General features: G+C 36.9%; 2 protein-coding genes and 2 long non-coding RNA genes across 12 annotated transcripts in view; 3 read left to right on the top strand and 1 right to left on the bottom strand.

Moving 5' to 3' along the window:
• LOC137477132 (uncharacterized) overlaps positions 1-2,789 on the top strand; it is a 33,186-nt gene extending 30,397 nt beyond the window's left edge. Inside the window, exon 3 of the long non-coding RNA XR_011000817.1 lies at positions 276-2,789. This is a non-coding gene — a long non-coding RNA (uncharacterized lncRNA). The remainder of the gene's footprint in view (positions 1-275) is intronic.
• A 558-nt stretch (positions 2,790-3,347) lies between these two features.
• On the top strand, positions 3,348-6,801 carry LOC137477134 (uncharacterized). The gene is made up of 2 exons (XR_011000819.1): positions 3,348-3,795; positions 3,835-6,801. It is a non-coding gene; the product is annotated as an uncharacterized lncRNA (long non-coding RNA).
• On the bottom strand, positions 6,030-25,424 carry DCAF17 (DDB1 and CUL4 associated factor 17). Its single transcript, XM_068195854.1, has 14 exons — positions 25,022-25,424; positions 23,642-23,745; positions 21,688-21,778; positions 20,628-20,770; positions 19,751-19,829; positions 19,514-19,603; positions 17,320-17,427; positions 16,717-16,822; positions 13,057-13,199; positions 11,557-11,666; positions 11,076-11,163; positions 9,568-9,651; positions 8,041-8,196; positions 6,030-7,269 (listed from the first exon to the last, which is right to left on the bottom strand). Exons 1-14 carry the CDS (start codon positions 25,028-25,030, stop codon positions 7,144-7,146), a joined length of 1,437 nt encoding a protein of 478 aa, XP_068051955.1. The 5' UTR covers positions 25,031-25,424; the 3' UTR covers positions 6,030-7,143.
• METTL8 (methyltransferase 8, tRNA N3-cytidine) overlaps positions 19,619-27,693 on the top strand; it is a 43,890-nt gene continuing 35,815 nt past the window's right edge. For 4 of the 9 annotated variants that reach the window (XM_068195862.1, XM_068195860.1, XM_068195861.1 and 1 more), the window contains exon 1: positions 26,312-26,599. In XM_068195862.1, coding sequence (XP_068051963.1) covers positions 26,574-26,599 — 26 coding nt within the window. In that variant the 5' untranslated portion in view covers positions 26,312-26,573. Of the gene's footprint in view, positions 19,639-26,311; positions 26,600-27,693 lie in introns of those variants that run through there. The other 5 variants (XM_068195857.1, XM_068195864.1, XM_068195858.1 and 2 more) reach the window with 4 other exon arrangements.

The raw sequence follows: 27,693 nt of genomic DNA, 5'->3' as shown, positions 1-27,693 counted from the left end.
AAACCCCACTGGCATAAAAATGAAACTACCCTGTACAGGGCTTTCAAATCTCCTTGCAAGGATGCAAGGAGATCAATGAACACCTGGTTTTGTTAATCATTACTGTGGATAGGTTCTACAGCAGTTCCATCATCTCTCCTCTTTTCCAGAGCTTCCTAGAGACAATTATAGTTTTCCAATACAATACCAACTCTGTCAGTGTGTATTTCCTCTTAGCAGTTCTGCTGGGACATGATCTAACATGCACTTCTTTCTTTGGGTTGCTGCATTGTCAGATGTAGGATAACTGTGACTTCAGACCTGGAAGAACTTCAAAGTAGACAGACAAAATAAGACCTATGAAACAAAGATTCAGAGATTATTTTGAAGAGGTAGCAGTGGATTCCTGCCAGTATTGCACGTAACGTACTTGGCAACTGCTGTCATCATTGCTATACCATTCATACATTTTGAGAGCAGCAGCCTAAACAGAAGTGTACATAAATGCCTATCTAAGCAACATACCATGTCACCATAGGACATTATTTTGTGATTCTGATGTAAATTTTTAATACAGGAAGTGTTTCTAGTTTCAAGTGACAGATAACTGACTTGTCAGAGCTGTACTTAGAATAAGATTAGAGTCTCTTTTACCAGCTACAACTTTGTCTCATTTTCCATGCCGGATAAGTTACCGCTTTCCTCGAGGTCGGGATTGAAGGCACTTGAGATGGTATTTCATATTCCGACTCAGGTGTTTATTATTTCTTATCTATGTTACAGTCTCACTACCGTGAGTTTGGCAGCTTTTTCATTAGCAAGGCACAAAATGGCTAACTAACTCTTGTTACAAGGTCTTTTAAAACTAAACTATCCAATTAAGAAAGGACACCTAGCTTATTTTCCCTTTTAACCCAATAACTGATCCCCCGAAGCCCGCAATGTGGACTTTTCTGTCCAATCACAAAACATCACCCAAACCCATGAAGAAGTAGGAAGATGAAGGTAAAGAAGAACAACCTGCCTCTGCCCTAAAACATCCATCTTGTTTCATATTTATTTCTATATTCTAAAATCCCAAACTCTAAGTTTTCCACCCTGTGATATTGCAGACTTCTAACCAACTACACACCCATAATCCCAGTGCTATTAATCAATTTTAAAAGCCTATTCCACGATCTCAGATCAAATGCAGCGTTCTCTTGTGGGTCTGTGCCTTTAAGCACAGAAAGTTTAAAATTCTCAGCATCCAGGATTCCAACAATAAGTCATTTAAGATCTAAGCCTTAGACCTGGATATTCCAGATAAGTTACAGTATCCCTTAAAACATTTGGGTGACCTTTTCAGAAATCTGGTGGCGTTCATTTTGTAAACAAACAAAAGTGCTGAGATTCTCCAGTCAGTCTGGTTCTGGCAGCTAATTTAACTGACTGTTGTGGAAGCTTTAGAAATACCTCTGTAGAAGTTATCTTACCAGGAGTAATACAGACAAAGGAGTTCAAGTAATTAGTGCCATCATTTGAATGGCACAAACAAACCAGAATGATCCTTTTACTCTTTTTGATACCGAGTTCCATGCCTAAGCAACAGAACCATTTGACCTTTGCTATTGAGAACATCACTAATTTGTCTTTGCAAATTGCAAATTGTGACTATGGAGCAAGACACTTCCAAGAAATTATTTTTACTTAATTCTCCACCCTAGAAGGAGCTTTTGCTGACATAAAATAAGGCACATAGTGCACCTTTTGTCCAGAATGTTATACTGGTCAGGGCAGTCATTGTTACCTGTGCAATGAAACTCTTTCAATCTATAAACATTTTGCTTCTGTGAGTTGTAGGATGTTTTTCTAATAATTATTTTGTAGAAGGCTTTTGAAGTTGTGGAACTGTAGGGCAATAGTTGGATTCTCTAAGCAAGATTATAAAGTTTTACTGCTTTCAGTTTTTATTTGGCTTGTGCTTTCTTATTTTCTTCCCTATCACTCACCAGCCTTGCCATGTACTCAAATGACAAGGAGAAAGGCAGGATGTGCACTCTTTTTATGCTCAAAGCAAATCTTATCAAAAGAAGTCACTCCTTCATATCTTTTAAGTTTCTAGGCAGGGGAATTCCATCTGGGTCTCTAAACAGCTATATTTATCAAATATAAATCCCATTTTTGCTTCTCTGTCCTCTCTCCAGTCATTGAGATTCACGGTGAAGTGGAAAATCAAAATTTTGATTCTGTTGAAGTAGCAATGCTGGAAGCATGCTGCTTTGGTCCACAAAACAAAATGTTCTTAAGATGGCCATAAAATCAAGCCAACTTTCAGGCAGTACAAAAAATAGGCAGTGGCATTACAAAGGTCTAAAATAGGAAGAGCATGGTTCAGGAGTTTCCTAGATTTCCACTGTTCCAGAGCATGGAAATGTGTGCAACCATGCTGCAATTTGCATGTTAGAGGCAGGCAACATCCAAAGTTCAGACTAACTGCAGATACAGAATAGGGAAAATTGCCAATGTATGAATCCGAACATGGAACACACAAGTAAACACCTTAACAGAATAATTTTCCTGCCTGTCTTCTGGCAAGCAGCTGTTACTGGGGATTGTCTGGAGAGCCTGCAAGCCTATAATGTGGAATGCATTGCTTCTCCTGCAACATCTCAAGTAAGGCAGAGTTCTTGAGTCACTTTGTGGAGTAATTCCAGTGAATTTTAGCTTTCCCTCCCATGTTTCCTTTTTTCTTTCTGAGAAGAATGTGCCCTTATTCTTCCCTAAAAATATAATGTTCTCAACAACACTATTCCTTCTCCACTCAGGCAGGAATAAGGCATTTGTATTTCCAGTTTACTAAATTAGTTACTAGGCTATACCAAGCAGTTCTTAGCAATCACATTATTGTAACTCTTCACTCTGCTAGGATACCTAGTTCCTTTTATGAAAAAAATCAACCCCCCAAAAAAGCAATTTATTTTTGCAGGTGTTAATCTTTTATTAGCCAAAGCAAGCACTTTTGACTACTTTATTAAATCTGTAAATATTTGAATGCACTGACATAAAATTATTTTCTATATTCTTTCTATATTCTATAAGAACACAATAACCTGAAGATTTTGGTCATCGTTTTGTAATTTCAGTAAAGCAGAAATAAATACAATAGTTGTAGAAATGCCAAGTTTAGCAACCAGAGAGCTTCAAGTGGTCCTTTCTGAATTGTTGATACAATTCAGTTATTATTGGTGAGGCATTGCTACAAACATACCAGATCAAGTCCAGAAGAAATAAGCTCTTTAAAGGTTTTGCAGTGTAATAATACTTGTCAGTTAGAAAAGAACTCAGCCGGTGTTCTATATATTCTTTTGTGGTTCAGTCCTTTTTTGCACTTACCATTTAGGGTTTGTTTATTCTGGCAACAGCAGAAAGTTTGTTTCAAAAAACTTTTGGTGAAATCCAACATGAATTCACCTTTTTAATTACTAGACCAACATTTTGCTTTTTGTAGGCAGAGTGCTCAGAGAACCTGCTTTAAGCAGGGTCTCACAACTGTTCTTTCAGAAAGCACTTGGATTACATGCCACCCTACACAGGTGTCCTTTCTAGCAGGTATTCCTTTAAACAATCTTTATTATAACTGGGAACAAAATTAATTTATTAGCTGTTCCATCTTGTGGGATAGCTGTTACAGTTCCATAAGGAAGAAAATTCTTGCTGTTGAGTTTTTGGCGATCTTCAGTTACTGTTAAGTAATATGAAAAATATTATTCTCAATAATAAGAGATAAAAAAAGACAAAATGAGAATAAAATGAGCAAGAAACTGTGCTGTTAAAGTAACTGGACATATCCATAAAAGGAAAAAAAAAAAAAAGAAGGAAGAAAGAAAGAAAGAAAGATTTTTCCACACTGAAAATACAGAAAGTTTGGGTGAAGTTACTTAATTGTGAATGCTGGCAAAAGTTGCTAAGATCCCTTCAACTCTATGTGTGAAATACACATTTGAGTATTTCCTCACATTAAGAGCTCACTTGTATATTTACATCTCTCTGCATATGTATATATAACCTTTTTCCCTTGGTCATCTAGTGCTAGTGAAAATAATGGGAACACAGGCCATAAGCCTTTCAGGTTTGATCTGTTAAAGGATGCACTTGAAACTGCATTTGATGTAATTAATTGAGACTTTATCTGCGTACTCTGGAAACCACGGCACAAGTGCTAAGCACGTCCTGAAAATCACAGGTAGTAAGAGTACTCACAATTTCACACTAACAGTTCCTTAGTTTGATTTTTATAAAATAAAAACCTATCAGTAAATGGGTTTCCTGATCTTAAAGGAGTTAGATACTGCCTATGAGAAGTGAAGAAATTTTTTGTCTTCTCTTACTGTAATTAATCTAATGCATTAATTCACATTTAATATCAACTTGACACAACAGTACACCCCTGCCAGCAACAGTGACTAAAAAATGTTTGCATATAAAATCTCCTGGCAAAGTAAAGTACTAGCTCTTTCTCTGGTGGCTGAGTTTTGTTTAGAACTTTAACTTGAAGTAAAAGCAGTAAATTCAGGTAGGCTGCCACCAAGCATCCAGTCATTTGTATTTGGTGTAGATAGTTATTTTAAACAGTTTAAAAATTACTGGTTTGTGGTCAGCATTTTCCTCCCATTTAAACACAAGTTTATTTTTAGAATTTTCTGGGTCCCTGCATAAGTACAGAAGGCACCTTACAGCTTGAAAAGCACAAACCATAAGCATTTAATGATTCTGCTTCTTTAGTGTGTTTCAGACTGTAAGTAGGGTGCCAAGATACTCAGAAGTGTTTAGGGCTAGTTGTTGGGATTCTCTATTCTCAAATAACTTTCAAGGTGTTTTAAAGTAAACAGAAACCTCTTCTGTTTCTGAATTAAAATGTCTATATGGGACCTGCCAGGATGGAATATCTGTCATTATCTGTAGCACAGCAACACAGTGTGCATTTAGAGTGATAGAATTTCTTATACAAGACCCAATCTTCATCAAAGTCTGGGCTGCTTTTGGTCATTACAAATTGCTGCATTAAAAAAATACCAAAACCAAAAAATCTGATGTGCATTTATAGATTTGGCCGACTCTCACTTTGTAAGTCTGCCGTTGCGTAACAATTAGCCACTAGGCTGCAGAGCGAACTCCTGAAAGCTACGGCTTGTCTTCATGACTGTTCACATGAACAGTATTTAATAAATGATGAAGTTTCAATGTCTTTCTCTGGGAGGAACTGCTTCAAAAAGCCAAACAGCAATGAGCATAAAATTTAAGTATCTGCTTAAAAGCTGGGTCTTCTGTCTTAAGAGTACAGCTTCATATTAGTTTTCACCTTCATACATTACTTATATAGTTACTTATAAAATAGCAGGTAATGGAGAGGTGCTCTTTCCTGAACCCAAAGTGAAAACTTATCAAAGATAAGGTGGAAGTTGGGTGTTGCTGCTGCCCTTAATTTCTGTTGTTGTTTCATGATATTTTTAAATGTCCTTTTTGTGTTGTTTTTTCTTTCCACAATTGTAATTCACTTTTCCTTTTGCATTAAATTTTCTTTAAACACTCACAGTAGAAAATATTTTGTCATTTTTCTAGAGCTCTTCACATCATCTAGAATGATCCAACTTAATTAATAAAGCCCAGAGCAAAAATAAATATTTGCACTTAAGAGTTACCATGCTCATGATGACAGTGATGGTAGTAAGTTCTGTTTTGATGAACTATGCTCCTTAGCCCATCTTTATCACCATGAAGTCTACAGCCAGTGTTTTGTTCTTGTGGGTGTTTTTTAATTTAAAATGAAAGCTTTCATTTTGCAGATTCTGAATACAGAACTCCAATGTATCAGACAGGCTGCACACAGTAACAAAAGTGAACAGCTGGGAGCTTTGGCTCACACCGAACAACTCCTGAACCTTAACAGGGTCAGGCAGAGAATTGCTTGGATATATATATGTGTAAAAACATATAAAATGTATTTAAAATACAGTAAAATACATAATTTATTAATATTTCTCTTTAAACCCAAGACATACACAACCAGCAAACCTGAGTGATTTTATTTCTCACACAAAACCAAGAGAAGGATTTTGTCTAAGTGGTTTAATGATAACACTACAATTTTCATACTACATACAAAATTTATCCTAGATAATTTTACATACTTTGATTAATTAACAGTTTGTGTTAGTGATGCCTTAAGTTTTAGCTTTTATATTTTCCAGATTCTGTACTGCATTAGTAAATAACTCTGAACTTCATATAAAGTATTAGCAAGTTCTCTTCAGAGTTTCATTAGACAAACCAATCCTTTTCCAGCCCAAGAACTAAGGACACCGTTGCAGCTTCAGGCCCAAAAAGTATAAACAACAACAAATTTAGGAGAGCAATCTGAGAGGATGAGACTTCATAACCTGAAGCTGTAATTGGACAATTAACCCCAGTATGTAAATGGATCAAAACTTAGAAATGTGTGAAAACATGTGACCCATCATCCATCTTGAGTGGAGCCACGCCTGGGCTCTTGTACTGCCCAAGGTGTATCCTTTGAAGGCCTTTTTAGAAATACTTACTTTATTCCTTTAACACTGTCTATCCTCTGTTTTAGGTAGCCTCTTAAGGCATCATCAGAGTTGCATAGGTAAAACTATGTAAAACAGATCATAGCAGATGATAGATAATAAGTAAATCCACGTCTCTCTCCTTGATGTCCAGTATTTCAATCCTGCTGCTGAAGAGAAGCAATAAATGCTGCATCTACCATTAATGATGAGCTGGTGAATACATGAAAGCAATGATAAACTACAGGCAAGTGTACAGTGTCACAAAGAAAAAAAGAAACAAGACCTAATCTAATAGTACAAAATGTTAATATTAAATTCATCCAGAAAAACAGTAGTTGACTACTACGTACGGAGTCCTTAAATAGCATCCAAAAGTCTCTGTAGTTGGTGTTTATGGCTTAAATATTTACAAAAGTTCTCCCTCCTTTTTTTACAAAACACTTTCTGGTTTATTTTATAGCATTAAGAATCATCATCTCTTGAAGTATCCTTAAATATCATCCAGAAGTCTTTGTAGCTGGTGTTTATGGCTTAAATATATACAAAAGTTTTCCCTCCTATTTTTACTAAACACTTTCTTGTTTTTTGTATAGCATTAAGAATCATCATCTCTTGCAGTATCACATACCATTTGGTAAACATAACAACTGAATCTCCTATTAGGCTTTTGTTCTATATGTAATACGAGGTCTTTGTCAAAGTAAACTTCATGACTGTAAGTCTGAAATGAAAAAAAAAAAAAAAGGTTCAGATTGCAGTCTCTATTTCCACAACTTGCTAATATCCGTATTATTTTCCATGAGGAACAAAAAATATTTAAAAGTGGTGAACTCCATGATCTAGCATAAATTTTGTGTGGATACAGAGTTATTACTCTTCCAGATAAAGGACAGAATTTTGTAACTTTGAGAGGTTTCTCATATCGCAAGTTTAGGAATCTAAGTTCAGAGCATCCAATTTAAGATCACAAGTTGACTTCTTATGCAGTCAATGATAAAAGAGGTGTAACAGTGCTAAAAATTTCAGACCATCCAAGTTGGATGTCCACCTAAACTTAGACTGTATGAACAGTCTATTCCATCTTCCCAAATATATATACAGTGAGGTCCATGCTTCATTTTATGTATGAGTACTTCAAGATAAACTAGGGAGACTCTTTACAAGTTGAAAAGTTAGTCTGACATAACTAGCCATGGAGTATTTAAGTTGATAAATACTTCAGAAGTACATTAAAGACAACCCTTACCCCAACCAACAAAAAACCCAAAGAAATAAACCAACAAAAAAACCCCCATGATTTCAAATAATGGAGGTTTTCAGGTAAATTAACTACTGTCTGATGGAGTACTTAAAATTTTTGAGTTGTAATTATTATTTTATGCAAATCTCATCCCTTTGCAACACTACTTATATATCTGCTGGGAATCTGAACAGAAGCGGTATGTGAATGAGTATGGGGAAGAGACAGTGGGAACAAAAGAATTTTCCTCACCACATCCCAGGACTCCTTTAATGGAATACTCTTAAGTAGAATCCCATGTTCATTGCAATGAAAGTCAAGGTGAGCTCTTCCATCAGCTCCTATCTGAGTAACTGCCACAGTGGATAATAAATCCAATTCATCTTCATAGTCCACAATTTTGAATGTCTTAGGAAAAACAAAACCTCAAGTTTACAAATCATACACAAATTCACATTCCTCTCTACTTAAATTGCATAGCTATTTTTTCTTCATGTGAAAGCAGTATTGGGCAAATTCTAGTTCTTAAGTCTTCTCATCTGAAAGAAAACTTTGAGAGCCTGGTACCCTACAGGCATTTTTCCCAACATGAGTTGTCAGGGTATTTCAGCAAAATTCCTTAAGCAGGAGAAAAGGAAGTGATGTTCTGAAAAATCCTAATGTGCAAGTATATGTATTTTATATGTAGCATATAAGAAACAGAAATACTTCTGAAGTGGCCAAAGAAGTGTATTTAGAGATGTTAATAGACAGTGTAGCTTTAAACCATCACTGGTTTTGAGAGAATGGGTACATTAGAGTAATTCCATGAATATCTGTATGTTCTGTTCAGATCTCTCTATTGCTCCAAAGATTATATGTCAGTGAAGAGCTGACATCAAAGTTTGAAGATTGTGAACAACCTTAATTGCCTTTATCTCACTGTGACATACTCTAAATTCAAGCCAGTCCTTTTCTTCCATAATGTAAAAACATTTACTAGAATCACAAGTAAAGTGTAACAGCAGGAAAAAAAAATAGTGTGCAATTACTTTTATTATGGTTAAAAGAAAAAGTGAATAGAAATAAACTGCGGACCCTTAAGGGTTATACTGGACTGTGCTGTATTTTTACCATAGTAAAATTTATTTCTTCAGAATAAAGAATAGTAGTGCCTGTCAGAAACTGATGAATTTTACCTGTTGGGCTTGTGTCAATTACGTAAGATCCAGCTCTAGACAGAGAGCTAAAAACTATTTTTCATAACCTTTTAAGACTCAAGTGGTGTTTTCAATCTCAAGAAGCAGTTACTTAAAGGAAAAGTGTTAAATGCCTTATCCTACAATCCAATCAAAGTAACTGGGAGAGAAAAATAAACTTTAGAGATCCTATAAAAAAGAAAACAGGATCCTAAAGCAGAGGAAAATAAGAAGTTTCTTTCATTTCATAAAATACTTTATAAGAAATGTTCAAAGTAGATGTTTAAATGGAGAAAAGAGTAATGGTTTGTCACATTAACATATCTTTTCTGTGCCACTGAAGTCACATGGAATTATGATATCATGGGGCATAAGATTAGTTCTTGAAAAAAAAAGAAAAAATACAAAGCTCAAATGTTGACCAAGGAGAAAAGATGATAAACAGCATGTGAAGCAACTGGAAGAAGCCAAGGAGAAGAGGAATTAAGACTTCAAGGATATACACAGCTAATGATTACACCCACTGCACCTGAAACAAGAAGGGCTTTTGGCTAGCTAAATACTAATACAATCCATGAAGTGCTCTTACTACATCAGTTACCTCTTGTTCTGGGTCATCATCCAGCAAGGCAAAACGCTTCTTCACCACTCGACCAGAAGCTGTTACAGTAACATTGTTGTTCACCTTTGGAGAAACATAAAAAAAGTGTCTCTAGATTTCAGAGCAATGTAGTTTCTATCGATTTGACAATGTATCTGTTCCATGTATTTTGCTTTCTGACCTTGTTTTATCATTAGCTATGCATAGCCCTGGTGCTGCTGTTTTCTTACCCATATTCAGAGGTGTCCCACAGAGGTGGCAAAGGTTCTCAGCTACCATAATCTTTTGAACAGCAGTGACTAGAACCAAGATGCTGGCATGAGAATTCACCACTGATTAAATCTAAATCACCACTGATTTTTTCCTAAACTTTTACTTCCAGAAGATGAGAAAAGTAGCATCTTAAACCACCATGGCTGCTTCCACCGAGCTTCATTAACATCAGAAATATTCTTTCCTCTTACTGTAACAGAAGTTACCTACCCAACTCTAAAAAAGCAGTATGGCAAATTATTAGATGACCTGGCATTTAGTTTTTTAATTCAATACAAGTTTTGTTCTTGAGTTTGTGAAGATTTTTAATATACAAACATTTTTTCCTGGAAAAGCATAAAAATTAGCATCACAAATTAGTACATTTTACAGTATTCAAACTACAAAAATTTACTTTTAGGTTAGACATAATCTTGTCTGCTGAATCAAATTGACAGTTCCAGGCACTACCTAGAATTTTTTCACGTGTGCTCTTCAACCTTTTTGACATTAGATTGTCTCTGTGATTCTATATCACAAAGACTTCATGAAACAACAAGGTTATTAAAGAGCTCAGTTCCACCACTAGTTTTAAATCGTCCTCTCACACTTGATTCTACCTTTCTGCACTCTTCTGATGCACTGATGATTCAGTCCTGTTCTGCTCCAGTTCAGCAAAACAAGCAAGCAGAAAGTACTCACCTTTTCTGCCAGGCTATTCTGTTACTTTAGAGCACTGATTTGGCTCACCAAGGGTTAGACGAATGCCAGACTTGGCACAGGAGAATGACAGGTGTGCATGGCCAGGAAAAGGACAGACTTTTGGAGGCAATGTAGTGTCTTTGTTGTCTTATGAAGACTTACTCCTAAGTTATGAGAGACTTGAAACATTTCTAGCATTTGTATGATCAACTTACCTGAGCACCAGAGATGCACACAATTATCACTTGGTGGTACCTTCATTTGAATGAAATCTGTCACCATCTTTTAAGTATGTTTTATATCCATGATACATGGTTACACTGCACACCTTAAAGAACACTGAAAACTAAAGAAAAGACTGAAGTTTCAGAAATCTATCCTGAAAGTGTTACTGTTTTCAAAATTCTTTTCCACACTGCTTGAAGTCCAATGAAGACAGAGCATGTGTTTCAATAAACTTTGGATAAAGCTCATAAACCACATTGATTACTCAAATGTGCAAACCCCCTGTTTATAGCTCAAAATCACACACTGATCTCAGACACTAAACTCACACAGTTTTCTCTGTTGGCTACAATCGTAAAATCTTCTGCAATCTCCATCTGATCTGCATGATTTTTAACTTCCTTAAGCTTTAAGACTCTACAAAAGAAACAAATTACAAAGTAAGTAATGTATTCTAATCTGCTTACTACAACATTTCTATATAATGTTTTTAATCTAATACATTAAAACGTGAACAAATAAAATGGAAATAAATTATTTTTGTAATTTTTGTTTATCAGTGAAATTTTGACACAGTGGTCCTTGAGTATTTTTCATACCAAAATCTAAACTGTGGCCTCTAGTGCCCACATTCATCACACAGAAATCTGCAGATGTTTCTAGAAGAATGTTTGATTCTGACAAATTAATAGATTTTATAGTTTCTATGGTCTGATGAGTGTTTGGGCCTGCAAATCGTCAGACTACTAAATTTATGCAGTTATGCAACTTCTCTAATGAATCAAAGATTTGAGTAAAAAAGGCTCATACTTTATCAAATTTGGTCCCACGTGGATTATTCTACCTGACATATCTGGATGGAAATATATCCAGTCAGGTTCAAGTGAACAGCATTTCATATCCTGTATGCCATTTTTTGCCTGAAGAAGAAAAGGAAAGCTTAGAGTATTAGTAATTTGAAAGTCTCACAGATCTAATTAAAGAGGAAATACTGAGCTCCTCACTATATACCTCTGGAGGTTTTTAAGTATTGCTCCTAAACATGACCAGAAAGGATGGCAGTGGAACAATAATAAAAACAACAGTAATAGTAATAATTTAAAAATTAGTTCCAATTCTCAAGATATTCAGTGAAGTAGTTTTGAGATTTTTAATATGCAATAAGCAATAACCTTGTACCTTAGCTATATATTGTCCTATCTCTCCTGAAACTAAGCAGAATGAAGATTTAACCTACACTGTGCAAACACTTCAACAATTCCAGCTATTTGAGTATCCAAGACACAGCATGTGCCAAGACATGCAACAAACATTAGCCCACAGTTTGACTTGAGCTTCAAACCTCAGGCTTAGCCTCTTTAGTGCAAATTATTTGTGGATCATGTAAGCCTGGAATACCTTGTGATTTCAGCAATCAGATGCAAGCCAGTCAAAATCTCGGGATTTTGGCAGTGGCTTTCTGTTATTAAATTTAGCTGACATAGATCATTTAAATTGCCATATATATGAACCCACATAGGAAAAAAAAAAGATGAGGAAGGGTTCTGCAAGTTCATTTGAATCAAAATTAATCTTCAACTGCAATTATGAAACATCCGTTTTGAAAATAAAGAGGGAAATAATTGATCAGGCAAGCAAAGGAGATAAGGAAATTTACAGATGAGACTTATTTAGTCAAGAAACTCTTAGCAGGCCCAGAAGTTGCTTACAATGCAGAATGATCTTCAGGTCAATTCCACATTCAGAATAAAAGCTGAGATGGAGAGCTTACACAAAATAGTATTCATATGACGAATAATACATAAACAAAAATAATTAGGAACAGATTAAACTAACTAATAAAACCCTTCTAGGGAGGGAAGGAGATTAAACTGAGCAATCAAATCTTTTTAGGGAGAGAAAGGTACAAGTCAAATAAACTACAAACATTAAGGACATTTATTCTGCAATATCATAAAATTTAAAATAATTCTGTAGTCAGCATTTAGTAGGCTGACTAGTCAGAAGTGCATTAGGATGTTACCATGCAAGGGAACAGGTAATGAGACTTAACTTTTAAGTCATGAATACAGTGCTGTGTAGCTCTGACTGCACTACTATTGTATTGGGATGAAGGAAATATGAGAGACAGTACTGATTCAGAAGAAAGTATTTTACACACGATTCCATGGGATAGCTAATTTGATACTGGGATGAGCCTGTGAAAGCACTACACTGGTAAACAAAGGTATTATAACCTACTCAGAATAAGAGATGAAGACAAACATAATACACATTAATTTCAGAGAAGCTGCTTTCTGAATGTATTACCAAAGCATTGTCTTTCAGAGAACAAATATGGAAGACTCCTTTATGTTTTTTCTTGTTGGGTGTGATGATATAATGCCAAGGGTAACCTCCAATTTGAAATGCATTCTCCAGAGAAGATGCTTCAAATAGCAAAGGTGGGGTATCTGCAAATAGTCAGTAATGTTAACACCATTAGTATCAGAACAGTCACAATTCATGCCATTGATCCTTACAATTCTAAATTCTAATAAAGCTACTAATTCTTCTTTTGAAGATTTGTGGAAACGCATTGACTATTAACTCTTTTCCAGTGCCAGCTATGCTACCTCACCCAGCATCCAGGTGCACATCTGCAGTTCCCTCTTCTTCCCTCCCTCCCTTCAGAAGGAGGGTTACTGCCTTCTCAGATCTTGATGCTGAATACTCTTCTAATACCTTTGACTTACAAGCAAAGATACAGCAAATAATTAAAATATTCCAGCTCATCTGATTGAGAAAGGATGCACACATGAACAGATCAAAGACCATATCAAGATGGTCACTATTCTCTTGAGAAAACCAGTGATAAATAACTGGAAACAGCAAGCAGCAACCTCAAATAACAGAATTAAATGCAGGAAGATAGAATATTTAGATTCTGCTTTCTCCTTTTGTGTAATACAACGAAAGTGTGGACCACAATGGATGCAATCTGTAGCTGAGTTCATAAAAATCAATCAAAATACAGAATTTTTTGCAATTAATGGCAAAAGGTATCTAGTTTTCCTTTCAGTTCAGTTGGGATAAATTACTGAGATGTACTAGGGCATTAGTACAAGTCTTCTTTTTACTAAATGAGAGACATTTTTAATGAAATGAATTTTACAACTTGTGCCAACTAGCTAAATTAAAGCAATTTCTACAGCTGCTATAACTGAATCCATTTTAGACTGAAGATCAGGTCTTTCTAACAGTACAGAGAAAAGCTGGGGAAAAAACTGACAAAACATGGAGAAAAATTACAATTACAAGGGGAATTTAAACAGGCAGAATACAAAAACCCAAACTGAATTAGTGCAAGGAGAACAAAGTTCTTATCTGGACTTTGAGTCCCAGAGGTCTTATCAAAATTTTGACTTGTTCTTATTTTGCTTTGTCTAGATAATTATCCTAATGCCAATGGTACTATCACATGACATCACATATTATGTTTATGGAGTGCTTCTCTCTTCCTTTATTCATGTTTCCATCAATTTAGCCAATTAGATTGAATGGAATTAGTTCACTGCCAATGGAAATTAAGTCTTTCCTAAGCTGGAAAGTGGCAGTGTCCCATTTGCCTTTTGGAGTGACACTTAGGAAATGGGAGATTCTGTGCAAGAGGTAACAAACTATATGTTATAACAAACTCATGCATCTGCCGGAAATGTAGAGAATGTTGAAGATGGAAGCATAAGCAAAGGACCTACTGATACTAAAATCCGTCAGAAAATGAAAAATTAGTTAAGAAAACTTGTGACATTTTGCCCAAACAACTTTTTAAATAAAGTTTGTGTATCAAGGTCCCTCAAAAATTCTGGTAGATGGACTAAATGATACAATTGAATGTATCTCAATAGTATATCAATACTGAGTAATGGAGGCTGCTTATAAAATATGCCTTTCCTTTTATGCTCATTTAGCAAAGATTTGCAAGATCATAGCCACCTAAACCACTGTGATAATGTGATTCTGCTGCCTCAACTCTGTCATTCCTGCTTATATGTCACTTGCTCTTGTTGCTTAACACCTCCTGTTTTATTGTTTGCAAGTCCTTTCCCAAGTCTTGCCAGTTTTCAATCTCCAGTTGAGCTTCTTTGTTCACTTACTTTAAACTCTGCAAACCTATCTAAACAATGCTGTTCCTGGCAGCACTAACAAGTGTGCTACATGCAAATAAAACCAAAGAAATAGCAACAGGAATACAGGAATAGGTTTTTACAAAGTATCCTTATCTAGTGGTTTGTTGGTGGGGTTTTTTTTGTTTGTTTTTTTTTTGGTGTTTTTTTTTTCCTTCCCCTGGAATTACTGTATCAGCTAACAATAAATCAAACTACAGCGTTAAGTTCTGGGCTGTTCAGAAAATCACACACTATGACCAGAATCCATTCCTCACCAGTTAAGAGCTGTAGCATAGTACATCTTAGACTGTAATTTTTGATCTCTATACACTTCCTTTTGGGTACCTCACACCATAACAACAGTACTGTAATAATGCCCATCCCTTCAGGCAATTTCTGTAGGAAGGCTAGGACTTCAGCAAGAAAGAAAACTACACACAGGTAAATTATAGTAAATACAAGCCTGCACTCTGAAACTGCTAAGATCTTGCTCACTGAAGCATTTGCCCATCTCATTCTTGAAAGAAAACAACTCAAAAGCCACAGGAATGAAACTGTTTGCAAAAAGCAAGCACGAAAAAAGTACATAATGGGTTCAAAACTTCCTAACCACAAATTCCTGAATATGATTAAAGATCAAAAAGGTTTTCTCCAGTACACTGGTTTTAAATCTCAAAACTAAAAACTACAATGATCTATAAGCCATGAGATCAAATCTTCCTATTAAAGTTCCCACAGCAGGTTTTCCACAGGTCCCTAACAATTAATGGTGGTTTCACAGATTGAGATGGAGAGAAAAATGGGGGAAGATTTCCCTTTGCAAAAGCTGAGACATCAAAAATAGCGGCCTATTGCTTTGTTTTGATAAAAAAATTGCATTATAACTTCACCATATATGTCTGTATTTTATCTTGGTGTACTCCCTCATTTTTATATAAATCTGGATTGATTTGTCTCTTATTATCTGAGACACTCTTATTATCTGAAACACTCTTAAAAAAAAAGACATTTTTTATGTGGACAATCACCTGAAAAAAAACCATTTAATACAGAAACATTCAAAATTAAATAAATAAATGCATGCATTCTTTGATATTTGTGAAAGCAGCCTTTTAAATTTTTTTAGATTACTCAAGCGTAGGCTTGTGAGAATGTATTCTTAAAGTAAGAAAAGAAATTTCAAAAGAAGCCTCAGGCTTTGGTCATTCAGTAAGATTCTTAGCACCAAATACTCAAGTGTACCAACAGAAGCCACTGTTTGGTTTTAGAGAAAGAAGTCATTACATGATGCAGAACATTTATAAATTAATTATTTGAGGCATTAGAATTGTTTTTAATAATTTGTTCTCTTCTTAGGAATTCATTTTACTGAAATTGGCACATTTCTGACATCTTAGAATATCAAAATGCAAGTCAGACAAACTGTATTCAGTCTCTTTGAATTTCCTCAGCAAGTTAATGTTCTCACATCTTTTGCTTACATACCATATTCTGTTTCTGGGTGCTACTAACAGATATCCTAGACCTTCCTCTTTCTCAAGAGCAATTGCATCTCAGAAATAAAGAAAGGGGTTTCCATTTAATGCATTGATTAAAAAGTTTTTCAGATAGCTTAGCTGCTCTAACAGTTTTCTTGGTGTGTCCTATATAATTATTACTGTAATTAGAAGTAAAACAAAGTGCATTTTACTACAATGTAAATCCAGAAATATAGCTACAGCACAATATGAGCACAGTAATTTTAATATTTTTTCTTAGTGTGAAATAAGCCACAATCAATCCATAAAAGCCACAGTCAACCCAATATAAAGATCACAATTACCTGTTATTTTAATGTTACATGGAAGACCAAATGGATACTTTCCTACAACGCCCACCTGACCATTCCAGTTGAATTCTTGTCCCAAATCAAATGGTTGTTCCATGAACTAAAATAACACAGAACAATTTAGCTTTACAGATGCATATTTACTTGCTGTTTAGTTTTACTCTCTGTTACTACTGCATTCTTTATCTTGTTAGACACTGCTTGAGGTCTTATTTTTGAATTAATGTTTGATTTTTGATTGAAAGGATATAAACTCTTATATCTAACTGCAGTTCTGTTTGAGATCAAACTTCCCCATGTCCACCAGGCCTAAACAATCATCTACAACTACAGACTAGGGGTGTAGAGAGAAGCACATCTGGTGTAACATTTACATAACTCCCCAGAAGAACCTGTCTGACCCTGTATCTCTTATGTTTTATCACCTGTAACTGTTGTGAGTAATTTTTCTGATAATGTGTCCATTTTTGTCTTCTGACTGCAAATAGATCTAGGCAGAAACCTACATACCCTCAGTATTTACATAGAATACATGAATATTTATGACTTGTTACCCAAAAATAGCATGGACTGTATGCAAACTTTTTATTTCATTACCTGTTCCAAAATGGCCTTGAAGTTATAGAGTCTGACCAGACCCATGCTATACATTACAATCAGGATTCCATTAGAAACAGCAACATCTGTCACACTATTGCCAAAAATCTGGAATGAAATGAAGCAAAAAATATTCTATTAGAGAAGAAATAATTGAAGAAAACACAAATAACTGACTATGTCCTTGATTTTGCAATCACTTTTTGTTTCATTCTGACTAAACTCTATGATCAGTGTTTAAGTTTTCTGTAACTCATCTTTTCTGCTGAGTTTCTTTAATCCATTACACTGCAGTAACACCTGATGTTACATTAGTCATATTCTGCAAGCAGATTCATGCTCTAATCAATTCTCAGTATATCTTCATATCATGCTACCCAGTTATTATCATACATGAATAGATTATATTATTCAGCATCCCACGTTAGCAAAACTAACAACTTGATCTAAAAGTCCTAATTTCAGATCTTCTGTTCTTTCTTCATCCCCAGTGTAAAATACTAGTCTAATCACAACTCTGTGACTGCATACAGCTGTACTAAACCTACATTAGCCAGCTGTCACAGCGTACAGGGTTCTCTCTGAATCCAAATTAGATATATAGATGAGCAGTTGACGTATCTTTTTAAATAATTATGCACTATTCATTTGTGTCACTGCTTAACACATCACTGAGCTAACCCCACAAACTAATTCTTAATATTTAATTAATACCAACATGTGAAGTTGATAGGGAGATATGCTTGAAAATGTAGTTTTCTTTTATCTGACTGTATGAAAAGGCAATTAAACCAGTTAAAATAGGCTTAAAAACAATAAAAAAACTAAAGAAACCCAGAAACTGTAAGACACCTACATCTTAACACTACCAGTGATTTTCTCATCTGTTTGGTTCTCCTGAGACTTTGCCTTTTATTTAGTTTTATGGCTCTTTCTCGATACATTTTCTAGCTTAGGTCTCAGTGTCTTTCAGACACAAACTCTAATAATCTTCCAACCCTAAAGTCTCCTTTGTATCCTTGAGACCTCAGCCACTCTGATCTCACAATGTATTGTGGTATACCATCTCAGTAAAGCTGATGCATGAGGTGCATTCTGCAGCCTTAGGCAGTAGCACTAACCCCAACACCAGTCTAACGCTTACATTCCACTGAGCTGTGTCAGTGGCACTGCCATCACTGCTTGCATCTCCTCCTGCTCAGTGTATTCTCACATCCCAAATGCTGCCCTGTCCATTACAGTTTTAACAATTTCTCTAATGAGTACTCGGTACGGACCCAGCTGAAGAAGTGCTCTTTCACATGTTCTGCCTACTATGACCATGATGAATCTGGCATGCCATTCCTAACCAGATTGAGAATACCTTTGGTACTGGTAATGTTTTTTCCAGTTCTAAATACTGATTTTGAACAGAACAATACACAGTACCCCCAAGCTTTCATGGGCCTAAATGAAAAAGTTGAAACCCTTGCCTTCACTTGCCAGGCCCAGTTTCAATTACATCCTCAACCCAACCTAGCACCAGCTAAAACTCCAGCTTGTAACTCTGGACCCTAAAAGACACAGTTTCCATGTTTGTACTGTTTCATGTTTCCATACACAGACATAGTTTCCATTTTTGTACTGTTTCATGTCTAAGTTGTATCCAGAGCCTTAGAACAGTAAAAATTACAATCTGGCTCAAAGTTTCTTCCTAAGTATATACACTTACTTCTAGGTCAGAAACTGAACTCAGGTTGTTTGTTCTTGACTGATTAAGCAAGACATATTTACTTCTGTCATTCAGTAACAGTGATAATAAAAGTGTGAAATATTTGTAATTGCATATAGAATTCACAGACTATTACTAGGACTGGGTCAGAGGCACATATGTCTTCAAGGAGGTGAAAAAAAGTGTACAAACACTTTAGCGTTCCCTAATTCTTATGATTGCTCTAAGAAAAGGCTAAAATCCTGCTGCATGTCAAAGAGTAACCCAGTAAGAGAATCCATTTGTATCTTCTCTTCTGGTCATTAGAATTAAGAGTATTTGCCCCAACACCCCTATCAGACACAAAAACACTGCTGCTAATTAATGTTTCAATTGCTTTTACAAGCTGTAAGTATGACTTCTGAAATTCTGAAATAAGTGTCCAAACTACAGCTATCACAGAACTACATGACAGATTACATATTATATAAGAAATTAACTTACCTTTTTGTTTATTTCCAGCATTCCAATGAATGAAAGAGGCAAAACTTGGAATACAGCAAGATAAAACAATACAGTCTGCTGGATTCCTGCCTGGGAAGGAACAATACTGAATATAGTTATTAAAGGTGAGACATCTTTATCTTCTTCCATAATAATCAAGTATAATGTCCCCATCTTTATGCTTGTAATTTTTTTTTTGGATCAATGTTGTGAAAACGAGTTTTTCAACATATTTACCTGCCGTGCTGCTGCAGGGAGCTTATTCTGAGCTGACTTCACAATCATTACCTCTTGAGGAGTATCCCAGCTCAGATACCTGTTTGTGAGAAGAAAGGCCTGTCTTAATCACTTAAAAACCATTTATTAATATATTACTTCACATAAAATATAATCAACTATAACAATGCAGATGTCTGTGCCCAGGAAAACTTCAGTATTTGATTTGGAAGAGATGCTCAAGATGTTTGCTGTTTGCAATAATGCAGAAATCCATGGAACTAGGAATGACTTATTTCATACAGGATTGTGAGAAAACTTTGGAAAGCATGAATATTCACTATCTTAATTTTTCTCCTTCCCTTCATAATCACCACTTTCTTATCCTTCAGCCAAAAAAAAATATTATTTTCTGAAAACCAAATAAATAAGCAGTTTATCAGAAGCAGTAACTGCCCTGCTTTAAAAGAGAAATATGGCTACCCTATGGAGAAGAACTCTTGCAAATGAAAACCAGCTCAGAGTTGGAACATGTTGTTTGTATGTTTGATCAGGTTTGGTTTTCAGCTCTTAAAGTCCTCTCCTGGTATATTGCCATTGCAATACTAAAGGCTGTAAAGTTATCAGAGAAAAGCAAATAGTAGGCTAGGTTTTGTGGAACTTGATACCAAATTTGATACCATAATACTAAAGTAAATGAAATTCTTCTACAAGTGCATGCAGGAACAGTACTCCAGGTAATGTTCTAGATTAACAAGCCTGTTGTCAGCCATGGGTAGTACTAAAATAACACGATTCCCCTTCTCCTTTATAGTACTAATCACTATTACTTATATTCTCCTTCTCCCCCATATACTACTGACTGTTAATGATATAAAGCCTAGTTGTTGTTTAATACCTGAAGAATTTGCAACAGGAACCAGCAAGATACACTTTTTCCAGTACTTCTCCACTATCAGCAGAGAGACGCAGAAGCCAGTTCTGCACTGTCAGGACTATCAGGGAAGCTTTATAATCTGATGGACTCGGTAGCATTTCCCCCTACATAAAGAAAAGGCTATTAGAAAAAAGTTTATATCAGGAGGATACAAAACATTTTGACACAATCAGAAGAACACAAAAGTAAATACACATTCCTCAAAAACTGAAGGAGGAAAGCTGCCTGCTAATTAGATCAGTATCTCTAAGCTCACGTCTATGACAAATAATTACCTGCAACATAAATAATCTGCTGTCACACTTTTTGCAAGACAGTTCCCTTTTCTAAAAAAGGAACCCTTTAAAAAATCTTTGCCTTGCAAAAATTAACTGCTTATTGATCTAACTGATACCAATCTTGAAGAGAAAATTGTTTAAGTATTTCAAAAGAAGACATTCAGTGGTAACTCAACAGTAACTGCTACAAATGGTATTTACACTGCTTTAGTTTTAGGCACCTCAAGGATAGGGCTAATATTTCTAAGCTCTGTTGACACTGGGTGAAGGAAAGAATTATGTAATTATCAGGTAGAAAAAGTAGAGGAGTTTGTGGGCAGGGTTGCTTCAATGGGCCTCTAGTGCATCTGCTTTTTGGTTTTTTTTAATGTCAACAGAGCTGAAGAAAACTAAAACTCCCAGCTACTGTCCTTGCTGTTTAAAAAATAAAGAAAAGTATAAGTACAATTTATTTTAAGGAGTTAAGAATTCATTGCATAAGAATAGGAGCACTGGTTTTAAAGTCTTCAAAGAAAGCTTATGAAAGAAACATTTGAATGCACTATTGAGAAATTCAGAGAAGTATACCTCTAAATGTTCAGTTAATATAAATATGGCACATGTTGCAAACCCTTAATGACCTAACTCTATAAAAACATTGAGAAAATAGTTTGGAAAGAAAAAGCACTCCATTCTAGATGTTTCATCATAATATATTAATTTAGTATTTTGCACAAAAATGTTCTAATAAAAAGTAATCTTACCAGTGGGCATTCCAATAATAAAGCATCTTCTATTTTTTCAGACTTGGCACACTTTGACTTTTGATAAATTAGTCTTGGCTGTTGTGCAATGCTAGAGGAAAATGATTGCTAATCATTAGTCTGTTTTATAGACCACTTTCTATCAACAAGTCATTTCATACAATTTTATAAATCCTGCCTTCTCCTTAAGCAGGTCAGAAATCTAAACATCTTATTTTTACTTTGTAAACATACCTGAAATTGCTCTCAAAATAAGGCCTAATAAACAATAGTTAATATAATGTAATATTTGAAGGCTAATCTTCTCAAAATCTTTTGGTCTGGTTGCTTTTTTGTTTTTAGTTTCAGGTTTACTTTTAGTTTTGGGGTTTTTTTTTTAAGTAACAAACTTAATAGTAACATTCTTGCTCTAGTGATATACGTTAAGAAGAAAACTAAATATTTCAAAAACTAATGATCATCCTGGAACCTTCCCTTCAGGTTCTTCCAATGCTGGCTTTTATAACAAAGGTGTGGCATCATGTTCAGATATTTTAAAAAACCCTTTACTAATTAAAATTTATGCCATTTGGGTTTTGCCTTTTTTCCTTTTATATATTCTCTGTATTCTTCATACATATATTTGTAACTCTGTCACCTATTGTATTAGTAGCTGGTTTTCCCAGTACTGTTCCATGGCCTTTCCCTAGGCAAAAAGACAAAACAAATGCCAGGGCTCCAAGCCCTGGGAGGTACGAGGCCCCAGTGCTCTTGGTTCTACCTGGGAACCAAGGCTGAGAACAACTCTTCAAGATACATTTTCATGGATAAAGTACAACTAGTGCTGAGGGGGCTCCAGAGAAGGGGCTTGACCAGGGGGGTGGAATTACATCACCACTTGTCCTCCTAACTGGGGCTTTTTATCAATTATGCTAATATCCTAAAACTTATAAATGTGTACTCATCCCTGTAAGGGTGGGCTTTTGTGGACATCTTTCCATTACTGCCTCTAAAAGCCTTCACTGAAGATCCCCTTTTATATTACCTCTTTACTAAAATTATCTTGAGTTTCATTTCCAGGTTGGGAAAAAGGCAACAAAATAAAAGCTTTGTACTGTGCACACTTTTGCCCTCTGGGAGAGGATGAGACAAAGAAAAACCTGAAAGATGTTAGACAGGTTAACCCAGTACTGTAAACATCCAGACAATGTAGGAATAAAAGCAGATTTAGATCTCAGCTGTGGGTGATAAATTAACTTAATTGACTCTCAGTGTCACATGATACATAAAATACAAACTAGTCTGTCAGGGTAAACCACTATCTCAAAACTGCTCTGTCCCCAACTTCTTCAGCAATGCAGTTCTCCAAGTCCATTCTACTTCCCTCACAGTAGGGACAGGCAAGGACAAGGGCGGGTGCACGCAGATCTCCTGTCCTCTACCTTACCATGTGCTGCCTCCTAACCTGTGTCTCTGCAACTGATCATGGAACAGAATATATTAGATCAGAGAACTGATCTACAAAATACATTTGCAAAAATTAGCACATACTGCAAGCTGTACTTTTACATGAAAAATAATTGACTTATTTTATACAGAATTCACATAGTACCAAGCTTGTTACAGAGGCTGATTCTGTGACACACACTTTAGCACAGTGCTAGTTGCCAGACTACAAAGAACTACTGTTCATTTGGCTTTTTAGTGCAAGACTAGAAAACTGTGTTAATCTTCCATTCCTGCTCTGAAAGCTGAGGTTATACTGCACCAGAAAGATCAGGCTTTCTTTCACCAAAGTAGGTGTCACATTAAGATACAACAGCATCTAAATGTAAATCAAAGATTTATCACCTGCTTATTTTTTGTTCCCAAGTAAACTCCATTTAATTCACAGCAGCTATGAGTAAAGTTAGCAATATAACACAGAATCAGTCTCAATCTCTAAGTCAGTACCTCAAAATTGCAATTTTATTACCTGGTAATACAGCACTGGTAATTGTCCATGTAAATTCTTCCTCTTTCATATGCAATAGGAGATGCAGAATGAGTTGTCCAAACATTCTTGAATTTAGTACTTTCCTGAAACACAATAATTTTAACAGTGATGGCTGTTTGTAACAAACTTTGCTTCTGAAAATATTTTATTTGGCTCCTGCAACGTAATACCTTACTTTAATTAAAACTTTACTGCTGAATACATAAGAAAGAATCTTACTTGGTTTTTATAAATAAGATTAACAGACCTTTTGTAAGAAAATTTTGTCTTTTTTAAAGAGCAAATTAAAATATTTTTAATTAGCTATTATGGACAGCTATTCCTTACAGCAGGGGTAAGGAATATTTTGTCATTAACTTGCCTATATTAAAACTGGCAACTAAACTTCTACAGTGACTTTTGAAATCAAAGACTAAACTCCCCAGATTAATTATGCAGATAATTCTTTTATATGTAATTAGTTTGATTTATTGAACACTTAATTCCATTCTGCTGGTGGTGTTTGGTGTGAAAGGTAGAAAAATGTATTTACTGTTATTTGCAATAAGCGCCCAAAACGTTAATGAAATAAAGTGCTCACATTAAAGTTTCTTGCATGCATTTGAGATATCAGGAGCTCTATGCCATTAACAAAAGTTCCAGTCTTACAAAACAGAAGTGTAAGTCAGACGTACTTATTGTTATTTCAGTAAACATTGCATGCCTATTGATCTAGTTACATAAGCAGACACTTCAGCTGTATAAATGTAATTTCAATATAACTGAATTTATGTTTATTACAATAAATGTATTTTCAATATAACTGCCAATTCACTTCCACATTCTTTTCTAATGTATTTCTATCAACTACTGTATGGAAACAGTAATTGTTTTGACTGAAAAAAAACCAAAAAAAAGAGTTCACCTTAGTTTGTAATTTCTTTAATTCCTATTTTTCTGTAACATCAGTTTCACTGAGAACTGGGGTAATGTTTACCTGAAAATCTCTGCCAATTATCTTATTATGCGAACTCCTTTCAAATTCAACATGAAGCACTAAGAATTTAAGATTGGTATTAAATATGAAGGAAATAGGTGATAAAAAAATCTAATAAAAGCTTATTTCTAACACAATTATTAGATACACAAGTGCCTTTGCAGTTTTTGCCCAGCACAATCCTCCCTACATTTCTAGGTCTAAGCCTTGTGAAATAATTTTAACCATTACTCTCTTCATCAAAACTGCACCTTTTTTCTCCCCAGACTTGTTCTCCAGCGTGACCGGGACCTCTCGAACACCCGGGCTGAGGACTGACACTGCCCCCTCGGCTGCAAGCGAACCCGCGGGGCTGCAGCCCGCGCCGAAAGGCAGCCCATTACCTGACACATGATCCTCCTGAGGAGTCCCAGGTTCTTCCTGTGGGCGACACCAGCGTCTCTGGCGTAGAAGCCGTGGGCCCTGCGGGTGAGGAGGCGGCACACGTTGTGCACGCCGCACGCCCGGAGGGCGGCCCTGCCCCCGCCGGCGGCCGCCTGCGGGCATGTTCTCGGCCCGCGGGGCGGGATCGCCTTTCTCCCCCGCTCCAGGCTCGCTCTCGGCAGGGCGTGCAGCCTTGCAGGCCCAGGCCCGGTTTATCTCAAACCCCCGCCCTTGCCCGGCGAGAGGTGAAGCGAAGCGGGAAAAGGCCCGAACGGCCCCTTGCCCCTTGACTCCCGAGCGAGGCAAACCGAGGCCTTCCGACGGTGCCCCGCTCTTCCCCGGCCGCCGCAGCTCCGGTTTCCGCAGACGCCAGGCGGGGACGGCCCTGCGCAGCCTCCCCCGCGGCCCGCCGGGTACTGTAGTTTTTCCGCGGGCGGACTCGCGCGGCGCGCCCGGACTTCGCCTCCCGCCGCGCCCCGCGGATCGCCGCCGCTCCTGGGCGGCCCGGCCCGGCCCGGCCCGGCTGAGGCGGCCGCGTGGTGCCCGCGGGTGGCGGCGAAGCGGGGTCACCCTCCCGTACGGAGCGCTGCGGCGTTGGCGCTGATAAGGCACCCTCCGGGGACCGGGCAGGCGCTGCGCAGGGCTCGGTGAGAATCGCCGGCAGCGGCCGCCGGCCGGTACCGCGCAGCCGCCCGCGCACCAGGAGCTCTGCCCTGGCCGGGCTCCCCGCCGATCCCGCGCTGAGCGATGCGGGCGCTCGACGTGCGGGGCGTGCAGATGGAAATACTTTACCCGTTGTTTTTTCAGTTAAATCAGGAAAGTTTTGTTAGTGGTAGCTAGTTAAGGAGAAGTGGGAACTGGTGTCTCCTTTCTTTTAAAATGTTCCTGCTGTAGACCTCAGCCTTCGGGGTTGGGCGCGGGGCATTACCGGGGACGAGCGCCCGGCCTGGCACCTGCGAGCCTTTGGGCACCGGCCGCGAGCCTTCTTGGGTACGGCGGTGTGGGATTGAGTGTACTCGGACCTGGGGGGAAGTTTAAGGGATTGGTTGAAACCAGTGTAAAACTCCAAGGTCAACAGAAACTTCTTAAGATGTATGACACTTCCTTTTTGTATTTTTAGAGCTACGTCCCAAATGCTGTCACGGTCAGCAATCTCTACTTGCCAGCAGAGCAACTGAAGTCTGTGGACAGACTTGTTTCTCTTCCTTGCCAGAGGCCAAGCGCCCAAATGGGGTAATCAAAAGTTGCTGATCTTTTTGTGTGCCCATATCTGTGCTTCGGAATCTGAGTGGAGCCTTGAATCTTCACTGATATGAAGGAAAGTGAGAGTCCTTTAAATTTCTGGTGCTTTGCAATTATTGCGTGAAGGGAGCTAAACACAGACACAGTGGTTGCAGTTGCTCCTTCAAAGAGCTGATTAGGGCCGTAAGTGGAGCATACTCTCCGGTGGATTTGCAACGTCGCCAGTGACTTCAGAGCTGGCAAGGCAGGTTGTAGCTCATCAAAGTAAACATGGACATCCAGAGTCCTGCAAGAATGTAAATGGATGAGGTTCTTGAATATACACTGTAGACAGTAGTAAAATTCACGCTGCTCTATCCCAGTTCTCATTATCTGTAATAAAAAACCCCATAGTTTGTGTTGAGACAAATTATCTTTTGTTAGGCAATACATTTAAATATTCAGTGTTTTGTAGATAATATGTTTAAAATTGTGTAATTGATTGCATTTGGAGGTTTAGGTGTATCTTCACTGCAAGTATGTGTATACATACATGTGTGTGAAGTCTCAATAGCTCTTTTTTCCCTTTTTCCTCCTTCCTGTGTAAGTAGCAGCCAGCAGAGGGTGTGCAGGGTAACGAGGAACCCTTCTTTGATTATTCAAGTAAATGTTACCAGTAAATCCGCAGGATTTATCTCCCCTTCTCTCACATTGCATGAAGTGTTTCCTCTTCGCTCGACTATTTTTAACAGGCTGCCTCACTTGTGGAAGCTTGTGGAAGAACAGGCACTTCTCAGCACATGTATATGTGATTAAAATCATATCTGGTGTGGCAGGTTTGTTTTTATCTGCTTTGCTTTTTAACTAATTTTAACTTTGTTGTCTCTGTAGGAATCAAAATAATTTTTCTTTTGTTTTTCTTTTCCCCTGGGAGGCACTGCTCTGCAGCAGTTCTACTGAAGTTGCAGTGTGCTCACAGGGAGGTCTGCATCGTTCCTGGTGCATGAGAAAGAAAAACAGTTAAATTTTTTAGACCTGCTGAGTTTGAGAAGTTGTGAAATACCCTGTTATTTCAACTGTGCATAATTTTTTGGAAGTATATAATTGAAAAATTAATTATGAAGCCCCAAGAGGGCATGATTAGTCACTTGGTCCACTAGAATAGGATTAAGCACTCAGTTAAGAAATTAGTCTGGTTGATAGTAAAGTCACCCCCACCTCCACCCAGACTGGAAATATTAAGAACTATTAATATGTATGTATTTGAAAAATAACCACTGGTAATAACCATAGTTATACCTTTGTGTTACCCTTATCTTGAATTTTTTTTTACCTTTCTGTCCCCAGTTTCCTTGCTTTTTTTTGTGTAAAGTGTTTTGAGTTTTGGTAGTGTTTGATGGTGGTAATATAG

Source organism: Anomalospiza imberbis, chromosome 7 (assembly GCF_031753505.1).
Source record: "Anomalospiza imberbis isolate Cuckoo-Finch-1a 21T00152 chromosome 7, ASM3175350v1, whole genome shotgun sequence".
Classification (NCBI taxonomy): Eukaryota; Metazoa; Chordata; class Aves; order Passeriformes; family Viduidae; genus Anomalospiza; species Anomalospiza imberbis.
Note: the sequence above shows the minus strand (reverse complement) of the source record. Positions and strands in the feature narration are given on the sequence as shown.